General features: G+C 42.8%; 1 protein-coding gene across 1 annotated transcript in view; it reads left to right on the top strand.

The window, feature by feature from the left end:
• The first annotated feature begins 1,478 nt into the window (after window positions 1-1,478).
• LOC141321651 (uncharacterized) overlaps window positions 1,479-26,251 on the top strand; it is a 41,424-nt gene continuing 16,651 nt past the window's right edge. Inside the window, exons 1-4 of the mRNA XM_073833386.1 lie at window positions 1,479-1,578; window positions 5,243-5,601; window positions 9,544-9,697; window positions 11,621-12,005. Of these exons, the coding sequence (XP_073689487.1) occupies window positions 1,479-1,578; window positions 5,243-5,601; window positions 9,544-9,697; window positions 11,621-12,005 (998 nt within the window). The remainder of the gene's footprint in view (window positions 1,579-5,242; window positions 5,602-9,543; window positions 9,698-11,620; window positions 12,006-26,251) is intronic.

Raw genomic sequence — 26,251 nt, 5'->3', positions numbered from 1 at the left:
TTACATCCCTCTGATGACTATCCAACCGCTCCTGTACCTCAGCAGCGCTCCACTTCTCCGCTGGTTTGAACTGAAAAGACATAGCAAGACTTGGGTCTGGACAATGTGAAATAAACATCATGACTGCTTCAGCAGATCCTCAACACTCTTATTACGTCTGCGCAAGCACTCATCAGCAACATCTATGGCCTTGTTAAGGCGGATCCAGTAATCCATGGGACTTTCATTTGCTCTCGGGACAGTATTATAGAAGTCAGCCATAGGCATATTTGAGTAAGCCAACTCACTGAAGTTGTGTTTCAATATGTCAAACACTGCACTTGGAAGCTCACTGGTGCTCAGTTCAGGACGGCTTCGTAGGGACACCTTAACAACATCTCTCGCTTTTCCAGCCAGTCTGCTCATGATGAGATCTGAAAAATCTGTTTGCGTTTTGCATCTCATTCTGTTTAAATAACTGCACATCATATCTTCCCATTCATGGATGGTAAACGAATCACTCTTATCGCCCCTGAAGAATGGCGGAGGTGCTGAATCTTGCTGAACTATCACCTTCAGTTTAGATGCATCCATACACTCACTGGAGTGCTGAGACTGGGAAGGAGGATTATGCTGTACTGGGCTGGGCTGGTGCGCAAGATTAAGGCTGGCCGAAATACTCTCCCCTATTTTCTGAGCTAAATCAGAAATAATGCTCCCTAATGCCTCAGGGGAAATTACACGTTCAGCATCTGGGCGTGTGATTGGGGTGGAGCTAGCAGTTGGGCCTACAGAAGCACCGATTGCTGAATCAACTGTGTGCATATAATCAAGACCCACATTGGCTAACGCTCTTTCTCTCCCATAACAACGTGATGTAATTTCAGACATTCTCTCATTTTGATAATATTCAGGCCCACCACCCCTGCCCATCGGAAAGGTTACATTAGATTGCTTCATAGGGCTGAAATCGTCTTTACAAAAATCCTCAAACAATTTTCAAACGTAAAGTGAAAACACATAAAATGTGAAAACTCAATATGCTTTGAAAACAAACCCAATTCGGAAATGTTCACGTATATTTCATATAAGATATGCTGAAAATAGCAATCAAACCAACTCAGTGAAATATTAGAAAGAATACAGTTCAAAGGGAAAAAGTTTCAGATCTCTCTTCTTGGTGGAAGTAAAATATTTTCCTTCTCAAAATTAGTTAGTCACTTATTTTCATGTAAAACGTATAGACAGTCAATAACAATAATCTGTTCAGATAAAGGATACGATGCACAAAGATCAGTGAAGCGTTCAGCGGTCTTTATCACACAGTCTCTCTCATCAGCACGCACCAACGATGAACGAAATTTCGCCGCAGAGAGAAGTCGTCGATCAGTCAGGCAATGACACGCTTTACCGTTCCTTTAAGATGACACAGTCTGTCCCGCGATGTTCATCTCACACACGCGCCCTCCTCATCCGCGAACACAGAGCCACCGCGAGCGATGGCGACGAAGGAAACCCGGCAGAAGGAGATCGGCGAAGCCGGCGAGCCGTCACGCAACCACGGCGATCTGCGAAGCGCTGATCTGATGATCCGAAATGGTCAACGGCACCACTTGTAACCGGTATAGTCTGCGTTGTGTTTTCTTTCTGTTGTACGAGTAACCAGACGGACATCAAGTGACGGTTCAACTGCTGCTTTAATCTGATAACACAGAATATGATTTTTAGCAGTGTGTTTTCGCCCTTTTCGTACTTTCTCTCCCATGCGGAGACAGCGCAGAAAGGGCGCGCAGACTTTTAAACAACAAACTCAACAAGTGACAAAACAGCATACCTGATAACACAGAATATGATTTTTAGCAGTGTGTTTTCGCCCTTTTCGTACTTTCTGTTAAAGGAGAAAGTGCAACTCATTTAGCATATACATCGAACGCATCGACGAAACATCAAAATTAAATCACAATCTTAATAAAAACGAATTAATGAAAATACAAAATATACATGAAGAATAGAGTCAAATATATGATTTAAAGAGGAAAACTATATTTTAAAGTGATATAAAAGTTAGAGATGACATCAGATTAATTGGAGCTTGACAGAAACCCACCTCTCCCATGCGGAGACAGCGCAGAAAGGGAAGAGGTGGTGCAAAGAAAGGAAATTAAGATTTACGCTGCTGAAGAAATTTAAAGGGGAAGATGCACACACAGATAGGCATATCGGGTATACTTAACATTTTTTGTGTAATTCTATATACAAAATGAACATTACTTTTAATACCTGTTACACATAGGGCTGTGCAATTAATCAAATTCAGTTTCGATTTCTGCTTCAACGATCATGAAAATGCAGTAATCGAGATGAAACGATTATTGCGTTCTGCCCTTTAACCAGTGGTGCGCTTTCGCTCCTCCATAAAAGTATAGTTTCACATGCAAATCAGCAAAAATCATGTAATGTGACTTTCATAAAACGGGACGTGCTTGATTTATTAATATAATATAATATAATATAATTATTTACAGTCACAGATCTTTAAATCTTTATTTAAAAGATGAATACATTGTCATAAGGATCCAGTTTCAGTTAGTTATACCTCTCTGCAAACACAAATTTAATTTTGATTTAAAAAACATCTTTTGAAATATTCATTTAGATTTTTTTTTTCAGTCCTGTAATTTGAATACCGAAATACTGGACTTTATTCTTGTTGAGAATATCACAAATGTTATTAGGCTATGTATTAGATATAAAAATATATCATAAGTATCAATGACTTTGGACTTTTGATAGATCTGCAGTTTGTCTCTTCAATTCATCCTACGTATAGCTGTAAAGTATTATACGTGTTTTATAATCTTAAATGATATTGATTTTAGCGAACAAGACTTTTATTTTTTTCTGGAGATGTGACGTCATAAGGCTGCGGCGCGCTCCTGCATCTGGGATTCAAACGGAGAAAGGTGTGTGTTAGTGATCGAAGCTTTTCAACATGTTGCACACTAATGACATCTTGTGGACAAAGGTGGAAAAAGTTGCTTTCGCGTCCCAGATCTTAAAGCGATTTTGGACAGTTTCATCAAACACATCAAATTGTGCTATGTCAGAAAAACAGTAATTTTACTCGAATTGACCTGTAAATAAACGTTTTAATAAAATGATACAAGTATAAGCATGGTTCATGTAGGCATATATGTTCAAAGTAAATTAAGAATAATTTTGACTAATATTAGTATTAATTAGAAGTGCTTGTGAAGCAAGGATAACTACAAAATGAATATGCACAAAACTACACATGCACATTTATTCGTATTATCATTTATTCTTAACAAAAAGTGAATGACACTTGATACTTGCACAAGGGGTTCGCGTTATTTGAATCAGAATATGAAGCAGTCACGTGGTTGTGTGCGAAAACGAAGCTTCGGATGTCACAGGTCACGTGGTTATGGACAAAACGAATCAAGCTCCGGTACAGTGCTTCACTGTGAGATGTTTCGTTTTTTTGATACAAGCTTCGAAGCTTCGGTGTCAAACGTCACATCACTAGTGTGTGTGCTTTTAACAACTGAAAGTGTTTAAATCAAGACAACTCGTTTACAGAATTGCATATAGAACTGTGAAATTATTTGTTAGCCAACAAAACACTGTAATGCTTTATTTAGTGACACTGTAGTCCCTATATAGTGAATATTGTTACACAATGAAATCGGTCACTGTATGCTAAGTAGTGTTCAAAGAAATGGATCTTTTCGAAATTCCGATTCAACTGAATCAATCGATTCACCAAAATGATTCACTGATTTGAATCGCCGCACACTTACGACATCTGCTGCTCAAAACACTGGAAATGCAACGAGAACAACAAACAGCAAATGTTTTCATGAAAGTGGAATCTGATAAATGACTGCTAAACTAGGGAGATAATTGAGGAACACCCAGAGTTTTAGTTTACATTTATTTTTCTTTCTACCAAACACAGAAAAACTCCTGCTGAATGAACTGAGATCCACTTGACAAACTATTATAAAGATGGTGTTTATTAAAGAGGACAGTGAAGATTGAAGAAACATTCAGAGTCAAACAAGAAGATACTGAGGAACAAACAAAGATGGGGTTTATTAAAGAGGAGAATGAAGACATGAAGATTGAAGAAACATTCAGAGTCAAACATGAAGATACTGAGGAACAAACAGGTTGGTTTTCATGTTTCAACTCATTCATTTGAACCTTATTAAAATGTCCAGCTCTATAGCAAAAAAAAAAAATGTGTATATATATATATATATATATATATATATATATATATATATATATATATTGTGTGTAACATTTAAACACAGTATCTACTTTTGATTAGAAAACAATGAAAGCGGTATCTGACAAAAAAAAGATATTTTGCTTGAAGCAAACAATGACACTTTAGTAAGTTAACATTTGTTTTAACTGTAAGGGATTTTTTTCTGCTATCATCAAAAGTGCGATATTAAAACGTGAATGTTCATTATAATAAGCAGTAAATAGTCATATTTCAGAAACACCAGCTTGTAGCTTGTTATTGAAGATGCAGGACAGTCACATAGTAGTGCGTTACAATAGTCCAGTCTAGTCGTCATGAATGCATCAAATAACTTTACTGCATCTGAAACAGGTTACATTTTCCGTAATAGTTATTCTTCTTGTATTTTAAATACGAAATGATGTTACATGTACTTTATAACTCTCCAACTCTGGAGCCAAACAATAAAATACAAACCAAAATCACTCATCGTAACTTCTCTGGGTGTAATTAGAAAATATTTCTCAATTGAATGCTGCTTTTAAATTCTCTAACGTGAAGATAAACATGGCAGATTTTGTGTTTTCTTTTTTAAAGGAGCTAGTGTTTTTATTTATAATTATATGGTAGTTGTGATAAAAGCACAACAATATATATGTTACAAAATATTGGTTTTAATTATGGCTACAATTAATGGCTAAAATTAGAAAGAAATGTGTTTAATAGAGTCAGATCATCAGCAGTATTTGTCTCAATGAGTCTGGTCTTCATTTACCATTGGCTACTTGGTGAAAAAGATGCCAATAAGCCACAGATTTTAAATACAATCTTTATGTTGTTTTACGTTCCATTTAATGTGAAATAGTTTATTGTCAAATAGTTAGTTTTTTTAATTAATTGGCAGCACTAGTCTAAGTGTTTTGATGTCTGTTGCTTTCTGCCATTAAACTGTTGTTAATTTTCATTTTTCTTATTTGACCTCAGACCTGATGGCACTGAAAGAGGAGAGTCAAGAACTCAATGAAACAGAAGAGAAAGATCAAAATGAGGAACATGATTTCAAAACTGAAGAAAAATCAGTTAGCTGCTCACAGAATAAAAAGACTTCCTCACCAGAAATAAATAAGAAACCACAAAGTACAAACCTTAATTCTAACATGAGAATTCAGACTGGAGAGAGACCTTACAGCTGCCAACAGTGTGGGAAGAGTTTTACAAAGAAAAATAACTTTACTGTCCACATGAGAGTTCACACTGGAGAGAAACCTTTCATCTGCAAATTTTGTGGGAAGAGTTTTACACAGAAACATTACCTTACTGTCCACATGAGAGTTCACACTGGAGAAAAGCCTTTCATCTGCAATCTGTGTGAGAAGAGTTTCACATGTAATAGAAAACGTCTAGGTTACGAAGGTAACCCACGTTCCCTGAAGGAGGGAACGGAGACGTTACATGGGATCTCGCTTGAGAGACCGATCATCTCTGAGCCTTATATCAAAAGGCCAATTGCAAATTGGCGAGTGGACGTGCGCGGCGGCCACGCCCCGTACATACGGGTATATAAGATGGCCGCGCGCATCACTCAGTTAGGCTTTTGCTGAAGAGCCGATCGAGCCGGCGTCAGCGCGACGCCAGGGCGTGGCAGGGGAATGTAACGTCTCCGTTCCCTCCTTCAGGGAACGTGGGTTACCTTCGTAACCTAGACGTTCCCCTTCAGTCGAATCACTTCGACGTTACATGGGAACTAGCCCTATGGAAAAGGCCACGACCCTGACGCCGCGTTACGCAACGACTTCACGTGCTGACAAGTATACGTGCCGGCAGGCGAAGTGTAACGTAACCTTCCCAACGCCCTGAGGCCCAATAAGGGGGCCCTTCCAGGGATGCCAGTTGTACTGAAGCATGGGTTGGGGGGGCGGAGCACATGAAATCTTTACATGTGGAAATGAGAATAATTCAATATATCCATAAAGGTTTTTAGGGATACACGAGGGAAACAGCGGTCTCCTCCGCTGGAATAATAAAAACTAAGCCACAACCTGCGGGGCGAAGGAGACCCAGGCAGGATCACAGTCAGGAACTACTCCGCATCTAGGCCGGACTGCGGGGCGCGGAGGACCCAGGGTTCGCCGGAGGGAACATTCTGGGAAATAGCGCACGGATCCCCGTGGGAGTGGCGCAGCAAGCCGACACCAGCCATCCTCCCGCTCGCCTAAGTCTTACGTCAAGACACGGGAGGATACGGCCTCTACGCGGAGGTTGTAAAACCTAGCGAAGGTGTTGGATGTCGCCCAGCCCGCAGCTCTACAGATGTCCGCTAGTGAGGCGCCATGAGCCAACGCGTAGGATGAGGCAACACTCCTAGTGGAGTGGGCATGAACACCTAAGGGGCATGGCTCTCCCTGATATAAGTAAGATAGGGAGATGGCTTCTACCACCCAATGGGCCAACCTCTGTTTGGAGACAGCATTCCCTTTCTGCTGACCTCCGAAGCAGACAAAGAGCTGCTCGGTGCGCCTGAAGTGCCGAGTACGGTCTACGTAAGTACGCAGAGCACGAACGGGGCAGAGCAGCGCAGAAGCTGGGTCTGCCTCCTCCGGGGGCAGAGCTTGCAGGTTCACCACCTGATCGCGGAAGGGCGTGGTGGGAACCTTGGGCACATAACCGGGCCGGGGTCTCAAGGTGACGTGAGAATCTCCGGGCCCGAACTCAAGGCACGTTTCGTTGACAGAGAAAGCTTGTAGGTCCCCTACCCTCTTGATGGAGGCCAGTGCAGTCAGGAGCGCTGTCTTAAGAGACAGAAATTTTAGCTCAACTGAGGCAAGTGGCTCGAATGGGGCGTCCCGTAGGCCACGGAGGGCGACGGAGAGATCCCAAGAGGGTATGAGGTGCGGTCTGGGAGGATTAAGTCTCCGGGCACCTCTAAGGAACCTCACGACCAGTGGGTGCTTACCTAGGGATGTTCCATCTACTGCGTCATGATACGCCGCAATAGCAGCGACGTAGACTTTGAGAGTCGAAGGGGACAGCCTGCGCTCCAACTTCTCTTGCAGGAAGGAAAGCACTACTGCAATCGTGCATCTCTGGGGGTCCTCATCTCGAGAGGAGCACCAGTCAACGAACAGACCCCACCTCAGAGCATAAGCCTGCCTGGTAGAGGGGGCTCGGGACTGAATGATGGTGTTTCTCACGGCCTGGGGAAGGCCGGCGAGGTCTGGCGCGTCCCGTCCAGGAGCCAGACATGAAGGTTCCACAGGTCGGGACGCGGGTGCCAAATCGTGCCCATCCCCTGAGAAAGAAGGTCTTTCCTCAAGGGGATTTTCCAGGGAGGGGCTGCTGCGAGGGAAATGAGTTCTGGAAACCAGGTCCGGGTGGGCCAATAAGGCGCGACCAGCAAGACCTTCTCCTCGTCCTCCCGGATCTTGCACAGGGTCTGTGCAAGGAGGCTCACTGGGGGAAAGGCGTACTTGAGCCCCGGCGGCCAGCTGTGTGCCAGGGCGTCTCTGCCGAGGGGAGCCTGGGTCAGAGAGAAAAAGAGCTGGCAGTGGGAGGTTTCGGGGGAGGCGAACAGATCTATCTGAGCCTGGCCGAATCGACTCCAAATCAGCTGGACTGTCTCGGGGTGGAGCCGCCATTCTCCGGGGTGGGTGGACTGCCGTGAGAGCTGATCTGCTGCACGGTTGAGTTCCCCTGGAATGTGAATGGCACGCAGCGACTTCAGCCACGTTTGACTCCAAAGGAGCAGACGGCGGGCGAGTTGTGACATGCGAGGTGAGCGAAGGCCGCCCTGGCGATTGATATACGCCACAGTCGCAGTGCTGTCGGTGTAAACAAGCACGTGCTTCTGACGCAGCGTCGATCGGAAGCGACGAAGGGCCAGAAGCACGGTCAACAACTCGAGGCAATTGATATGCCACTGCAGCTGAGGTCCTATCCAGGAGCCCGAGGCTGCTTGCCCGTTGCATATAGCACCCCAACCCGTGGTGGAGGCATCTGTGTGCACCACGACATGCCTGGAAACCTGTCCCAAGGGAACTCCGGCCCGAAGGAAGACAGGGTCTGACCACGGGCTGAAAAGGCGGCGACACTGCGGGGAAACGCCAATCCGAAGTGTGCCACGGTGCCATGCCCGTCTTGGGACTCGATCGTGTAACCAGCGCTGAAGCGGTCTCATATGAAGCAAGCCCAGCGGCGTGACCGCGGCTGCAGCTGCCATATGCCCCAGGAGCCTCTGAAAAGTTTTGAGAGGGACCGCTGGTTTGTGTCTGAATAAGTCCAGACATCTCAGCACCGACTGCGCGCGCTCGTTTGTGAGGCGGGCTGTCATATTGATCGAGTCCAGCTCCACGCCGAGAAAAGAGATCCTCTGCACTGGGGAGAGTTTGCTCTTTCCTCGGTTGACCTGAAGGCCCAGATGGCTGAGGTGCCGGAGCACCAGGTCCCTCTGCTCGCACAGCAGATCTCGTGAGTGAGCTACCAAGAGCCAGTCGTCGAGATAGTTGAGAATGCGAAGCCCCGACTGCCAAAGAGGGGTCAGAGCGGCTTCCGCAACCTTGGTGAAGACGCGGGGAGAGAGGGACAGGCCAAATGGGAGGACCTTGTACTGATACGCTCGGCCTTCGAAGGCAAACCGAAGAAAGGGTCTGTGACGAGGAAGGATCGAGACGTGAAAGTACGCGTCCTTCAGGTCGATGGCTGCAAACCAATCCTGGGGACGAATGCAGGTTAGCATGCGTCTCGTCGTGAGCATCTTGAACGGCAGCCTGAGAAGGGACCGATTCAGAGCTCTGAGGTCCAGGATGGGTCTTAACCCACCGCTCTTTTTGGGCACGATGAAGTAGGGACTCCGTACGCAACCTCCGTACGCAGGACAGTGGCGTGCGTGTCCGAATGGACAGTAGTAAAATGGACACCTCTGTACCTGGGCGGACGCCTGGCGAATTGAATCGCATAGCCGAGACGTACCGTCCGTATCAACCACCGCGAGGGGTTGGGGAGCTGAAGCCACGCGCTCAACCGGCTCGCTAGCGGTATCAAGGGAACGTTGACCGACGTGACCGCGGTGGGGCAGCCTAAGGGGGCGGGGGGAAGGGGACTGACCCCAGAGAACGCTGAGTTCTGGGGGAGAGTCTGGCCGCGAAAAGCAGCGCTTACCTTCTTCCCTGGATCCCGCGCTGGCGATGCCGGGCTCCGAGTCCGACGTCGAGGAGTGTAAGTTCTGCTCGAGAGGGGAACTCGGGGCCGAGGCCCCAGAGGTGAGGAAATTTGCTCTTTTTGTGAAAAAGTGGGTACCGCCGACCCGTAGGCCGGCGGCGATGTTAAGCTCTGTGTGCACAGAAGCTCCCGGCCCTCCACCAGGAGTGGGGAAGTTGATGTCACTGTCCCCCGAAGAGCAATCTCCACCACCTCTGGGTTGCCCGCATCAGGGACGCCTCGCAGGTTTCTTGCGGGGGGTTTTCTTAGCCGGTCCCTGAGAGGCGGGCGGCGCCGCTCTCCTGCGGCCGGCTCTGCGCCGGGTAGCCATCCCGGCTTCGTGACCCTCGGCGGGAGCTGGAGTTGACCTACTGGCCGCAGGGGGGCGCCCTCGGCGACGGGCAGGCGGAGGCGGGGCCACCGGCGGCGGGATGTTGACTTCGCGGCGGGGCAGGATATGCTTGATGGCCTCCGTCTGCTTTTGGACTGCCGAGAATTGCTGGGCGAAATCCTCGACAGTGTCGCCGAACAGGCCGCTCTGGGAGACGGGGGCGTCGAGAAAGCGAGCTTTGTCGGCGTCCGCCATCTGAGCCAGATTGAGCCATAGGTGTCGCTCCTGGACCACGGCTGTGGACATCACCTGACCAAGAGACCGCGCCGTGACCTTCGTCGCTCGAAGAGCGAAGTCGGTGGCGGCGCGGAGTTCCTGCATCACTTCTTGATCAGGACCACCCTCGTCCAGCTGTTTCAGCGCCTGCGCCTGGTAGACCTGTAAGGTGGCCATGGCGTGGAGGGCAGAGGCAGCCTGTCCAGCAGCGCGGTAGACGCGGCCCGCAAGGGCGGACGAGCGCTCACACGCTTTGGAGGGTAGATGCGGTCGGTCCCGCCAGGTGGTGGCGCCACGCGGGCACAGATGCACCGCGACAGCGCGCTCCACCTGGGGAACCGACTCGTATCCCCGGGCTGCCCCGCCATCGAGGGTGGCGAGGGGGGAGGAGCTGGGGCGGAGACGCGATGAAAACGGCGCCCGCCAGGTTTTGACCAGCTCCTCATGCACCTCCGGAAAGAATGGAACGGAGGGAGGGCGCGGCGGAACCGCAGGCGCCCCCCTCAGGAACCAGTCGCCAAGCCTAGAGGGATCGGGAGGAGGTAGATCTGACACCTCGAGGCCGATCCCCCTGGCGGCACGGAGGAGCATAGCCGACAGCTCAGCGTCCATGTCAGCCGGAGCAGCAACCACGGGAGGGCGCTGGCCCGGCGAGATATCCGCCTCGCCGTCAGACTCACCCTCTGACGCAGCGACAGACATCTCTTCCTCTGGAGGAGCGCCAAAGGAGATGCTCGGCCCGGATACCGGGGAAGCATACTGCTCTGGCCACTCAACGGGGCCACGCTGGGGTGCAGACGGTCGCGGGGCTTTGGAAGCCGGCGGCGCGGTCTGCACCGTAACCTTTAAATCCCCCCTTTGCCTCGCCACGGCGGCCGAAAAGCACTGACGGCTTAACGACGGGCCGCGGGGCGCAGAGGGGAGCCGTCTCGCAAAAGAGCGGCGGTTTTTCAGCGTGACCATGGTCATGCACTCACAATGCTCGCATGAACCATCCGTGAACGCTGCCTCAGCATGCTCTAAGCCCAGGCATGTGAGGCAGTGTTCATGTCCGTCCTCAGAAGTGAGGAAACTGCCACATCCAGTAGCGCACGGCCGGAATACCATCCTGAAAAGGACGCTTCACGGCCGTGAGAAATTGCTCTTATAGATCCTGGTCTGCCCAGGGAGGAACCGCGGCACTCTGTGCACTGCTGGGGCTGCTCGCTGGAGCGCAGGAGGCTTTTAATGGCCGTTAAAACGGCCGCCCGCAGGATACCGCTGACGGCTGCCAAAGACACTCTTTTAGTCAATCTCTTTTAGATGGCAGCACGTCAGCGGAGAAGAGCTCAGGAACGTTGTCTTTCTTTTTCAGTTGAAGTCTGTAGGCTCGAGCAGAAAGGCTCTGAAAGCAAAAGTCTAACTGAGTGATGCGCGCGGCCATCTTATATACCCGTATGTACGGGGCGTGGCCGCCGCGCACGTCCACTCGCCAATTTGCAATTGGCCTTTTGATATAAGGCTCAGAGATGATCGGTCTCTCAAGCGAGATCCCATGTAACGTCGAAGTGATTCGACTGAAGGGGAACTTAAGACTCACATGAGAAGTCACTCTGAAGAGAATCCATTCCAGTGTGATCAATGTGGAAAGAGTTTTACTCTGAAATGTAATCTATATTGCCACATGAGAATTCATACTGGAGAGAAACCTTACTCCTGCAAACTGTGTGGGAAGAGTTTCTCACGAAAAGGAGTTCTTAAGACTCACATGAAAATTCACACTGGAGAAAAGCCTTTTACCTGTGAACAGTGTGGAAAGAGTTTCAAGTATAAAGTAAGTCTTAAGATTCACTTGAGCATTCACACTGGAGAGAAACCGTTTACCTGTGAACAGTGTGGAAAGAGTTTCACACATAAAGTAAACCTTAAGGTTCACATGACAGTTCACACTGGAGAGAAACCATACAGGTGTGTTCAGTGTGAGAAGAGTTTCACACGTCAAAGCAGCCTGATATGTCATGTGCAAACTCATTCTGGAAAGAAACTGCCGTTTTCTTCAATGCAAGAAAAGGTTTAGAAAATTAGCAATTTCTACAATCATCTACACATGCCTTTTGAAATACATTCAATTGTAGTACTAAAGTACCAAAAGTAAAGTATCAAAAGTACTAAAACATTGTTCAAGAGTGTACTGAGAAAAAAGGTGTGTGAAATCTAGTCAATGTTCACACCGGAACTGAATGTGGATTACATCTGGTCACCTTCATGCATCCTTCATCTCTTTTTTTTTCACCACAAGGCTTTTTTTGTTTTGTTTTTGTACTTCTGAGGCCATACCAGAACATTTGCTTTACTGCAGTTTCAAATCTTCAAATTGTGACTATGTAGAGTATGTTACTCAATTCCATGTGTTGATCTCTCTGAATCAAAATATTACTAATAATAATAATACAGCATTTTTTCTGTTGCTAAATTACACAATTCGGTCATTTTTAACAATACACTGCTCACACAGTGAGTAAAACTATTCAAAAATAGCTGTACAGACAGTTCAGGGAGCCATTGTTGATCAGGAAGCTCAGAAAGCCATGGCAGATCATGGAGCTCAGGAAGCCATGGTGGATCAGACAGTTCAGGAAGCCATTGTGGATCATGGAGTTTGGAAAGCGGTGGCTGAGTCATAGCCTGGGGGTCCTTAAGAAAACATACTACACAACATATAAAATATTTACATTAAATTCTAACAAATGACAAATGTTACAGCCACACAATACATCATGTTTATAAAATATCTATACATTCCTACATATAAATTATTACAGACAACACCACCATATACAGTTGTTCAAAATAATAGCAATGTAACTAAAAAAGTTCAAAATCATTATAACTTTTATTTTAAACACTGCCAATTCTATTCTAAATCAAAACATGAAGAAAAAATTATCAAATTTGTTATTACTTTACTGAAAATGAAGAAAAATAAATATTAAGCTGTTCAAAGTAGTAGTAGTGTCTGCATTTTACTTTACAAAGTCAAACATTTACTGTATAAACTGAAAACATGTTGTAGATTTAGCTTTCTTGTGAATCACTGAACTTATATTTAGTTGTATAACCAGAACTGCTACACAGCTATGTTGCACAGAGTCAGAGTTGCACAGAAACTTCTGGCACCTGTGAACAGGTATTCCAGCCCCGAACGAGACAGTCGCTGCGTTCGAAACCGCATACTTCCATACTATATAGTAGGCAAAAAGCAGTAGGTGAGCAAAAAAGTATGTTTGAATGTTCAGTATTCATAAAAGAGTAGGCGAGAATTAGTAGGCGAGTGCACTAATTCTCGCAAGATTCGGACGAACGTCTACTTAAAGTGCGTTCGAATATGCCTACTTACCTACTATATAGTAGGAAAAATGAGTACGTGAAGAAAGAAGTACGTTCGAAACCTCAGTGTTCATAAAAGAGTAGGCGAGAAATCCCCGGATGTCCTACTGCTTCAGCCCAGATTCTGAAGTGTTCACCTGATGCACATCATTGAACGTGATTGGGAACCGCAACGAGGGTGTTTACAAATGTATTACAAACCAAAACATGGTTCCCTGTCTTAAAATCGTATTTGTTGAACTGTATTGTAAACTGCTGATCAGCATAAGGTGTCAAGACGTTAGACAGTAACGTTAAGGTATATTTGTGATTTCGCTGTAAAACACGTTTTATTACAAATAGCGACCATAGACATCTTAAAGATGATTACTAAAGGTCTATTTAACAACTGACAGGAACATGTTCTGAGAGAATTAAATAAGCACATGACAACAACAAACAGACATCTAAATGAGTGATGGACGTTATGTGAGTTTATGTAGAGTTCACTGCTGTCAACACTGCTTTAGATGAATGTAATGTAAATAAACACATGTACATATAGTAACTAAACATGAGTTATCTATTTCATTTGTCTATTAGTACTGTTGATAAATTCAGGAGCATTTGTATTGGATAAAAATCCAATTAACACAACAGCTACCTCATAAATATTGTGTGGTGGAGCAGGACCTGAAAGGAAAGGTGACAGCAGCATTTGTGGGGAAAAAAGTCAAATCTGTAACTTAATATAAAGTTAGGTAATTTTGTTACTTCTAATACGGAGATCTAATGACATTGTGCTGTTAAAATGACAGCTGTTTTATTATATTTGTGCATCTTGGTATGATCTGAAATGTCTGCAGACTGGTTTGTGCAGTGAGAAAGGAGAAATCCACAGCAGCATCCTGGAAATGGTTTAGTGCCATCGATGAGTCCCTCCATCACTCCACCTGCCCTTTGCCTCATCTGAACCAGATGTTGCTGCAGTATCTTCATCCTCAGAGACCAAAGAGACAGCGAGAGCGTCTAGAGAAAGACTATAATACCAATATGTCTGAATAATGCTTTGTTCCATGTGTCTTTATTTATGTTCATGGTTATTTTTTATATTTTTTTACTCATTTATCCATGTTGCTGTCAGTAAATAGAATATTACTGTTTTATTAATATATGCATTAATTAATTACTTGATTGGAAAAAAAACATGCTTGTTTTACTAAAACTATAATTAATTGTAGGTCAGCATTTATCTTTATTATTGATCAGTGCATTCTAAGGTAATGCAACCCAAAATGAACCCAAAATGTATCCGTTATACTGCAATCAGGGACAGCTGTTTCTTCAACATGACCATAAAATGAACAAATTTCATCAACATCAAAATATTTATAGAAAGATTAATTGAACCTGTCGCTCATATGTTTTAAATTGTTGCGCCTGTTATAACGTCATTTGTCACATGACAACGTCAACATGGTGTAAGACGTGCAGATCACATCCATTGAGTATACTTATTGAGTATGCGGTTTCGAACGCAGCCAGCCCCTTCAACCGAAGTAATGCTGCCCATGATGACAATCACTTCCGCTTCCTCAATTTTAAACTGAATCACTGCGTCCGAAATCGCATACTACTTAAGTAGGTACTACATTTAAATTCAAACGTACTACCCGACCGTTAAAACAGTATGTTCTATATAGTATGAATGTGGGTAGTATGAATGGAATTCGGACATACTACATCCGCCATATTGATGTTGTCACGTGTCATGCGTCTTCACAACAGCGTGAAAATTTAAAGAGACCGCTCCACTGCACGAACACTGGCACCGGCAATGTTCGGCGTTTTAATGTTGATTGGACAGACAGCTCAGAGAAGCCGTCGGTCAGCTGCTCGCAGATCACGCCTTAGTAGACAGCTTGTAGATTTTTTATCAAATAACATAAGTATAATTACTTATTTAGCTAGCAAATTTTACCTCAGAATAAAAAAACACCTCTGTGAACACCAAAGTAATTGACAGACAAAGCAGTTTATTGTTATGAATGAATACACAGGACAACAAATTCATTTAGAATATATACACACTTATATATATAAGTGTGTATATATTCATTCAAATTTATTCATTGAGTCTTGTTGCTTCAATGTGTGTGTGTGTGTGTGTGTGTGTGTGTGTGTGTGTGTATTTATAAGAATACAATATATACATAGTTAAAATGAATATATTATACATGGATACACAAATAATATATACATATTCTAAAAAAAAACCAAAGATGGTGAGCTGTGTGTGTGTGTATATAAATAAATGGATAAATACAATATATACATAGTTAAAATGAATATATTATACATGGTATAAACGCCAAATGTGGAAAGTGAGCGAGGATTGAAGGAACGTGCTTGCTGTGATTGAGTTTGCAACGCTGACACGGGCGGACAACAAGGAAGACCGGTGGGTGCTGTTTATGTTGTTTAAAGGCTTCATGTAATGGAATGTGAAGTTTTAGATCAAACGGAGACATGCTGTGCTGATAGTTTGTGCTGGATGTGTTGTTCATGGATGGAAAGGAAGAATCCGGTTGTGAAATGGCTGCTGATGTTGATGGTGGAAAGGTTGTTACGGAAAACGTTGCAAATGATAATGGTGCTGTTAATGAAAATGTGTCGCAAAAGAGAGTGAGAAAAATGACTGCAAAGAGGGGTTGCAGCCTTTAGCCTCCTTGTTAGTGTGTCCGCCTCCCGTGCCGGAGACCCAGGTTCGAGACCCGCTCGGAGCGGGTGCGGTGGGACCTGGGTGTGAGGGGTTACATTGGTGCCGTGACCCGGACGGGAGTGAGGTTTAGGGGGGTGAGTGTAACGGAGGCAGAAGGGATTTGTCCGCTCTGTACAACTGAAGACGAAAACAGGATTACTGGATAGACCGGTTTCCAAAATCTGCCTGTTGTTAGAAGAAACAATGGACTGATCGTCAAAGAAGTAGTACACATACACCATTTTTGGCTCCTTTGATAATTTAAGAGATTAATTGTAGTTACACACCAACAATTATGGGGCTGGTGTGTAGGAGCCTGTGTTGATGTGAATGTATTTTGGGCTGTTACCACTTGGGGGCAGTATGTGCACATAGGGTTTTTAAGTCGGTGTTTCATTCACGTAGAGTTAGCAGGCTTGAGAGAGGGAACGCATACAGTTTTTACCACACACATGCACTTCAGGACGCTAAGGTATTCACCATTATTAATCGTATGTATTTCCATTATGTTAAATAAAGTGAACTTAAACTAGAATGGGAAGCAAGACTGGACATTGGTTGTGTGCGTAAAACGTGCGTTGAGATGCCAAGCCTACGGCAACAAGCTGCTGATACACATGGATACACAAATAATATATACATATTCTAAAAAAACCCAAAGATGGTGAGCTGTGTGTGTGTGTATATAAATAAATGGATAAATACAATATATACATAGTTAAAATGAATATATTATACATGGATACACAAATAATATATACATATTCTAAAAAAAAACCAAAGATGGTGAGCTGTGTGTGTGTGTGTGTATATAAATAAATGGATAAATACAATATATACATAGATAAAATGAATATATTATGAATAGATAAACAAATATATACATGTTCTAAAAAAAAAACTATATACACATTTACAGACAGTGAGCCCTACAACCTACTGCCGCCTGAATGCTGCTGTGCCAGTTCTTCAATTATATTTTCAAGAGGAATCTGACCTTTGTCCCAGCCTGCGGCTTTCACGACGGTCCATCACGTCCCTCATTGCTGCCTTGAGGTCAGATTTTGACCATGGCTGGGAAACTGACATTGAGGTGCTGGTGTTTTTGTACTGGCTGGCCCACGCAGCATCTTATAGGGTGGTGTCAATGGCTTTTGACATTCCAAAGTCCACGGTGCATGACATTGTGCACAAAATTAGCAGGGCGGTCACCTGTATTTTGAAGAGGGTGATCACTTTCCCGACCCCGGATGATCTGGAGGAAGTGGGGGCAGGTTTTGCCCAGCTGGCTGGGTCTCCAGCTTTCTGCACAGTAGCTGGTGCAATAGACGGATGCCACATCCGGATCAAAGCACCAGCAGGTGACGCCCCATGCTACTTTACAGTTTTTCTCAATTGCTAAAACACTATAACCAGTCTTTTGAACTAAAATGTCAAAACTATAACGCCATTTTTGAAAAAGCACACCCATTTCCCTAAACAATAAACACTATTCCCTGCTTTGACACATGAGTTATATATGGTGAACTATTACTGCAAAACTCTACACACAAATCCCTACATTTCTCAGTGCTTACACCATGTGGTCATTTAGAAAGCACAAGCATTCAATATTGTTCACTCAAGTCAGAGAAGTTTGAGCTCAATTAGCACACAGTTATCCTAGTGGAAACACTAGGAGTCAAAATTTAGCACACACCAATCAGAACCTTCGATGGAGATAAAAGAGCCAAAGTAAGCTTACAGTTTTTCTCAGTCACTTTGGTGCATTTTTTCAGATCAGAAATGAAATTGTCAAAACTACTTGTTCAACATCCACATCATCTAGTCTCTTTGTGCACATCATAAAAAGCTTCTCATTCTTCTGATCAAGTTGCAATTGCTTTGGTATATTCATACAACTGATTCTATACATTTGTCTGCGGTTTCCTACATTATCAGCTGCTATTGTCATGTTGCTCAAAATGTATTATATAGTTCTCTGTGCAATAGTCTTACCCTCAAAACATCAAGTCATTAGCTCATTGTATAAGTCATTACCTAAATGCTAAATTTTTGATCTAGTTGTCATAAACTGTCAATCATATATTCTAAACATTTCTATTAGACTTTTTGTAAATTTAACATGAATTATTCAAGTGAATCTTGACTTTCACTAATGAAGATATAGATCAACCAATGATAAAGCAGTTCTCTGAAATTGCTCAAAGGTACATCTCATGAACCTTCAGTTGGAAAGCATATATAGACAGAGGATAACACAAGAGTTACAAATTGTGAGTGGACTTTCTCATTTTTATTTTCACCTTTGTGCCCATATTTCTTTTTCTTTTCTATTTCACAATGACGTTGTAATGCGTTTTTATTTATTTATTTATTTTTTGTCAGACCACTAAGTGTAACTGTGAATCCTATCCAGTCTTTTTCAATCAGTATCCCACATACAGTAATGTGTAATTTTGAAAAGGAAGAGTAGGAGGTTACTCTTAGTCTTAGTCTGTAGTCTACTACAGTACATTAAATCAAGGAATATGTGCTCATAATGTGAAAAGTTTTTTATTTGGATTGTTTTTGTAGTATTGTTTAGAATTGATCTCATCAGGGTGTAAAACTGTGTTGTAGTGTGTGTGTTTTTGAGGATTTGTGTGTCATGTCTGAAAGCAAAGTTTGGTTTTTCAGCAAGATTGAATTGTTTTGAGTGGAGAGCTTCATTTTGACCTCAATATAGGAAGTTTGGGGAAATGAGTTAGGAGTTGTGGGTTTGTGTTTAGAGTTTCGCAAATAAGAGGCAAATTTCAAGAAATGTGTTTAAGCAATTGAGAAAAACTGTAATAGGAAGCTGTTCCACTCTGTACAGCTGCAGGCCATCACAGACCACAAGGGGAAGTTCATTGATATCTTTGTTGGGTATCCTGGGTCGGTGCATGATGCCAGGGTACTTAAGAACAGCCCTGTTTACACTGGCCGCTTATATCCACCTGCAGGGAAATGGATCCTCGGAGATGGTGGGTATCCCTGTTTGAGCGCGCCCATCTGCCTCATCACTCCGTACAGAGAGCCTGTACAGAATCCTGTATAGGCTCGCTTCAATGCCAAGCATGCTCGAGCACGCAACATAGTTGAAAGAGCCTTCGGGATGCTGAAGACACGCTGGAGGTCCATCTTTTTCAAGGCCCTGGAAGTGAGCCCTGCATTTGTGCCAGAAGTTGTTGCTTGCTGTGCAGTGCTCCACAACCTCTGTCTTCAGAACAGGGACATTGTTGATGCAGATGTGGAGGATCCTGCCGATGACCCCCCTGAACCCCAAAACACAGAGGCCAGCACAGGAGAGGATGTGCGGGACAATCTGGCTGCAGCTGTGTCCGCACCAGACAATTGTGTGCCTGCTCTTCATGAGCATGACTACCTGTAAGACAATTTAACAGGTTAAGACTTTGCAAATCAGTTCTTGTTCTCAGATTGACATTGTTTAAGCTTGTCTACGTTAGCTAGTTAATATGTAAATAGTTAGGTGTGTGTGAGTGGGCAAAGCCCACAGGGTGTTGTGATGCTAAAAAATGCAGTAGTAGTTAGAGAGAGGTGGAAGTGCATAACATCTGTGCGCATCCCTCTTGATTACTGCTCACTGGCACTGGCAATGTGATGAAAAAGCAGTTTTTTCAGGGTTTCTGACGGTTCTATGAAAGTAAATTTATGAAAAGATAAAGGGAATATAACAAATCAGTGCTTAGGATGCAAAATTATGATACATTTACATTTAATCATTTAGCGGACGCTTTTATCCAAAGCGATTTACAAATGAGGACAATGGAAGCAATCAAAATCAACAAAAGAACAATGCTATGTAAGCTCTGACAAGCCTCAGATTAGATTAATGCAGTATACGTAGCAAGAATTTTTAGATTATATAGTAAATTTAAAAAAAAAAAAAAAAAAGATAGAAAAAGAATAGAGCAAGCAATTTTTTGTTAATTGTAAAATAAACAGAAAAAATAAAACAGTTTTTTTGTTAAAAAAATACAAGTAGCCTTGTTCTCTGTGAAATTGAACAAAATGAAGTTCATGATTAAAACAAGGACAAATATCTGCCTGTGAGCTCAGAAATATTTTTACTTAATTCAAATGGAAAAATAATTTTCATACACCATTGACACAAATAGTCTTGTTTTGAGCATAAACAAGACAATTTCTTCATTTTGCATCTTAAGTTTATCTTTAAGTAATATGTGACCCTGGACCACAAAACCAGTCATAAGGTTAAATTTGACAAAACTGAGATATATACATCATATGAAAGCTCAATAAATAAGCTTTCTATTGATGTATGGTTTGTTAGGATAGGACAATATTTGGCCGAGATACTACAAATGGCGACACGTCGGCGTCACTTCCCTGGTTTGAAAAAAGCACGTAAAAGTCCTCCTACTACATCTGTGTGCATGTCAACTTGTAGGAGGACTTTTACGTGCTTTTTTAAAACCAGGGAAGTGACGCCGACGTGTCGCCATTTGTAGTTTTTGAGACTAGGAGAGATCGGCTAAAACGTGTTTTTAAAACACTCATGGTGGACTTACAAATGTTCCGATGCAGCGTTTTGTGAGTACATAACCTATTTACACTAGGGCTGGGCGATAAAACGATAACGATATATATCGCGAAAGACAAGAGATCGATATCAATAAAAAATGTGTTCGATATTTTGTATTCTTCGTCGGCCCGCCCAGCCCCCCTTTAACGTTCAGTTCATAGCGCCAGATCAGAAGTTAAGGTTATCTTTCCTACAGAACGGGTCCATGTTGTTGTATTAAACAAACTAAATAGCCTTATGTTATTTATCTTATTTACACGACGGCATGTGATTTCTGTCTCTACATGATCGCGCGTTTACGATGTCTCCTCACAGACGGGATCGCGGACTCCATTCATAAAAACTTACTTTACTATAGGGCGGAATGCCGCGGAATTCGTCGATTTTTGGACCAATAAATCAAAAGTTGGTCTGTTAATTAATTCAGATCGCGATATGGACTAGTGTCTGTGAAAACTGAAATGCAAAAAGACCGTTTCAATATGAATCCTGCATGTTCCGTTTGCCTCTTCACTACACGCATACTGCACACGTGACGCTCCCGCTAATTTTTGGCCTTTGCATCTCACATGAACAGACAAACTCCAATAAATACATCTCCAAAGCTGCTGTGAGTGTCACTTTTTGTCAATTTTACCGTTTCATTAGTGAAACTAGCATCATTCATACTGTATTACACACTGAAACTTCACAGCCATCTGTCAAAATAAAAGTACGGTTTAACGTGTAACAGAACAATATTAGTCTTGTATTACTGTACAGTATAATGTAGGTGTTTATATGTTCACATTTAAATAATTTACATAAAACAATATATATGATAACAAATAAAATAAAGAGTCACCACTTAATTGTTGAAAAAATACTATTATTATTAAACCTTTTTTTAACTGAATATAATTTTTCTTCTATGTATTAATTTTAACAGTAAAGCTTATTTTTATTTTTAAAAATAAATCTGTGATTTTGCTTTCATTTGATTATCAGAAAAAATAAAACAAGAATTTCTGAAAAAAAAAAAAAAAGATTGTAAGGCCCTATTGTTCAAAATGTTGAAAGTTTTGGACTTATTTTTTCACTTAAATAAATATTTTTGTTATTACACAAAGTATAGGCTAAAGTACCGGGAAAGAAGTAATGTTGGCTACTGGCAACCAGCAGTCTGTGCAGAAAAAAATATAATCAGCCAAGTACTTTGCAACAACCTCTGACCTGTGGTCAAGCTGTACTTCTGGGCCATACATTAGCTTGACCATTCACTTCATCGACAATGAATGGGGTTTGAATTGAGCATTAAGAGATAATTAAGTGTATATTGTGACTTTAGACTTATGTTAACATTTTAATTATTTGAGTTTTCCATGGTTGTTGACATTTCTGTCTTAATAACTGAGGGGATTATGATCAGAGGAAGGTTAAGTTTAAAATAAAAATGCTTGAGTGTAATATATTTTTCTCCTGGTCCTTATTTTAAATGGGTCATAAAAATATCAATAATTATCGATATCGACCGATATGAAACACTGATATCGTGATATAGTTTTCAGCCATATCGCCCAGCCCTAATTTACACTACTGTACAAGTTTGGTAAGATTACTTGCACGTTTAGTGGTGCAATTTACGAGATACGCTACATGTACCATTCACTCCTGTAACAAGCAATTAGAAAAACTCTAATATCTCCATAAATGTTCGACTAAGGTAAAAAACACTTCGGATGGGGTATTTACATGGGCTTCGGAGTGCATAGCAATGAAGTCAATTCTACTCCGAACCTACCCTTTAAGCTTAATTTTATAAATTACTTTATTTCTGGGGTAAAAAAAGTGAAGACCTATAAATAAGTATAGTGAGATTAGGAGATGATATTACTACATGTTAACCTCAAAAGACTTGTATGTGAACGTTACCTGTCTGAAGACACTGAAGTTAATTTTACTGGCACCCATTATAAAAATGTTTGAAAAAATTTCCATTTGGTCTTGACTTAAACTCTATATACTACATGATGCAAAAATGTTTTGCCCTAATCTTTGTGATCACATTTATGTAGAAGTTATATTTAAAACAAAATTAAAATGAATACTTTTTTAAAACTGTCTGGTCTGGGTTTTCTCTACAGTATGACACTCATTTTGCTTTAAAAAGCAGCTGGAAACTACCACAAAATTAGTGTGCACATAAGTGCTTTAAAACTGTTGTTACTCAATGCCACATTTTATTAATTGCCACTTTACAACTGACAAAATCTAGCTACTGTAAATCCATGGAAACTAACACTGCATTGAAACTTGATAACCAGTATGTAACAATGAAAAACCAAATGGAAAGAAAATATAGTTTTTATTAATATTCTTAATTTTTTTGCAAATAGCTCTAAAAGCTGAAGAAATTTCTCCTCTCTCTCCTTTGTCTCCCTGTCTCGTCTTTCCTCTCTCTCTCATTTCTCTGTCTCTTCTTTCTTCTCTTTCCCTGGCCTCTTGTTCTCGTCTCTCTCTTTCTCTTCTTTCCTCCCTTTCCATCATCTCTCTCCATCGCCTCTCCTCCTTTTCTACTGCTTCCATTTCCCTTTCCGCCTCCCTCTCCTCCATCTCGTACATAACCTCCTCTATGTCCTTCCTCTTCCTCCCTGCTCTTTCAGCTGTTGACCTCACAGAGGATGGTGAGGTTACAGCAACATCTGATCCGGATGAGGCAATAAGGGTGGGTGGTGTGATGGATGGTCTGCCCCCTATTGCCTCATCCAGGACAGCACACCATTTCCAAGATGCTGCTGTAACCTCACCATCCTCTGTACTCACACCAGTCTGTGGACATTTAAGATCCTACAAAAAATGTAAAAGCAAAATACCAAGAACAATTATATTCATTAGATTACTATGACATTAACAACATTAGCATTATCAAATCATGAAAGAACTCAAATTTTGGTGTGAACCATTTTTTTTTCATTTCTTTATATTTTTGTTCTAGGTTTTCCCACTTTCTTTTAACTTGGGCAGCAGAAATTTTCCCATCTAGCTTCTGCTCTGTCACAAAAACTCTATCACAATAAATGCACAGAAATCAAGCATAAAAATAATGCAGTAAAACCTTTGCTTGAAGTGTTGGTGTGTACTACATTCAGTGTCAACAGCACCTGAATAAAAGTACATTTTACATAATTTGTTTACTTACTCAAAACCTTTGATGGCAGCATTTCTCCTTCCAGTGAAGAGGGTTTCATTAGCCACTCTCCACTGAATAAGGAGATGAGTGTGTTCATCAGTCCCTGTAATGTCAAAACAGTAATCATTGACAAGCTGAAGCATAACTTTACTTATTACTAGCTTGATATGCAGCCAACAAAATCTCAAATTAAAACGATTTGTTTCCTCTTTTACTAGTGTTAATTTTTAGTTGTTTAATTTTCTAATTTCATTAAACTGCTTAACAACGAATGTCTCCGTAAAAATAAATGTGTTAACAAGCTGATGTACAAAACAACTTCTTACAGCCGATTCACGAACTCACCTCATCGATTTACAATGTTTAAACTTTCAATAAGTCAACCGTTTATTTAGATTGTGTTAAACAAGTGTATTTAATCACAATAAACAATGTTTTATCCTGAGATAAAAGCTGCGTCTCCACTTTTCGAATATGACGCCTCCTCTCGCGGAGCCTCATGGGATATGAAAGTGTCCATGGTATGCCTACTAGAGAATTCGGCCGGAAGCAGTAGGTCATCTGGGTACTTCTCGCCTACTGAATTTCGAATACTATGAATTCGGACATACCATGATGTCTTCCGACTTCCATTCCTTCAGTATATACATAGATATCTCTTAGCGACTGTTTCTATGGGCCACGATACGTAAGCCGCCCGCCATATTGCAGCAGTCAACTTGACGTCATTCACCCATAGTAATAACTGAAAATTGGAAATGCCACAGTCCTGCACAGCCATTTGTCTACGAAACTACTATATGGCAAATGACGTAAAGTTGATCGTTCCAAGATGGTGGACGCATCTATGTGATCCAATGGGGTAGATCTGAATGAAGGAAATATTCTTATTAAATACTTTGTTCTTTACATAGTTGAATTTGCTGACAACAGAACCACACAAAAATTATCAATAAAAATCAAATGTATTAACCCATGGAGGTCTGGATTTGGAGTCACACTCAAAATGGGAGTGGAAAAACACACTACAGGCTGATGCATCTTTAATGTAAAGTCTTTAAAACAAGTCAATATGAGGCTCAGTAGTGTGTGTAGCCTCCACGTGCCTGTATGACCCCCCTACAACGCCTGGGCATGCTCCTGATGAGGTGGCGGATGGTCTCCTGAGGGATCTCCTCCCAGACCTGGACTAAAGCATCCTGGACAGTCTGTGGTGCAACGTGGCGTTGGTGGATGGAGACAGACATGATGTCCCAGATGTGCTCAATTGGATTCAGGTCCGGGGAACAGGCGAGCCAGTCCATAGCATCAATGCCTTCGTCTTGCAGGAACTGCTGACACACTCCAGGCACATAAGGTCTTGCATTAGGAGGAACCCAGGCCAATCGCACCGGCATATGGTCTCACAAGGGGTCTGAGGATCTCATCTTGATACTTCTAAAGGCCCTCCAAAGAAATGCCACCCCAAACCATTACTGACCCACTGCCAAACCGGTCATGCTGGAGGATGTTGCAGGCAGCAGAACATTCTCCACGGTAGGGCTGCACGATTAATCGCTCTATGTTGTGAGGCGCGTTTTGCAATGAAGCGGGTACTTTGATTAGTAGTAAATCTTCATCACGTGCGTCTAGCATGTGCATTCAGCGTTCAGCAATTAATACACAGAGACGTAAATCACTGACAAGCTACGCCAAATCGTGCTTGATCATTTGATTTCGAGCGCGATTTGGCATGGCTTGTCAGTGATTTACGTCTCTGTGTATTACTTGCCGTTCCAGCTGAATGCACGTGCTGGAGATTTACTACTAATCGAAGTACCGGCTTCATTGACAAAACGTGCCTCAGCAGCCCTACTCCACGGTGTCTCCAGACTCTGTCACATCTGCTCAGTGTAAACCTGCTTTCATCTGTGAAGAGCACAGGGCGCCAGTGGCAAATTTGCCAATCTTGGTGTTCTCTGGCAAATGCCAAACGTCCTGCACGGTGTTGGGCTGTAAGCACAACCCCCACCTTGTGGCCTGCTGGAGGTCATTTTGCAGGGCTCTGGCAGTGTTCTTCCTGTTCCTCCTTGCACAAAGGCGGAGGTAGCGGTCCTGCTGCTGGGTTGTTGCCCTCCTACGGTCTCCTCCACGTCTCCTGATGTACTGGCCTGTCTCCTGGTAGTGCTTCCATGCTCTGGACACTACGCTGACAGACACAGCAAACCTTCTTGCCACAGCTCGCATTGATGTGCCATCCTGGATGAGCTCCACTACCTGAGCCACTTGTGTGGGTTGTAGACTCCGTCTCATGCTACCACTAGAGCGAAAGCACTGCAGGCATTCAAAAG

The sequence above is a fragment of the Garra rufa genome, chromosome 1 (assembly GCF_049309525.1).
Source record: "Garra rufa chromosome 1, GarRuf1.0, whole genome shotgun sequence".
Classification (NCBI taxonomy): domain Eukaryota; kingdom Metazoa; phylum Chordata; class Actinopteri; order Cypriniformes; family Cyprinidae; genus Garra; species Garra rufa.
This window is presented reverse-complemented; position numbering and strand designations above follow the sequence as displayed.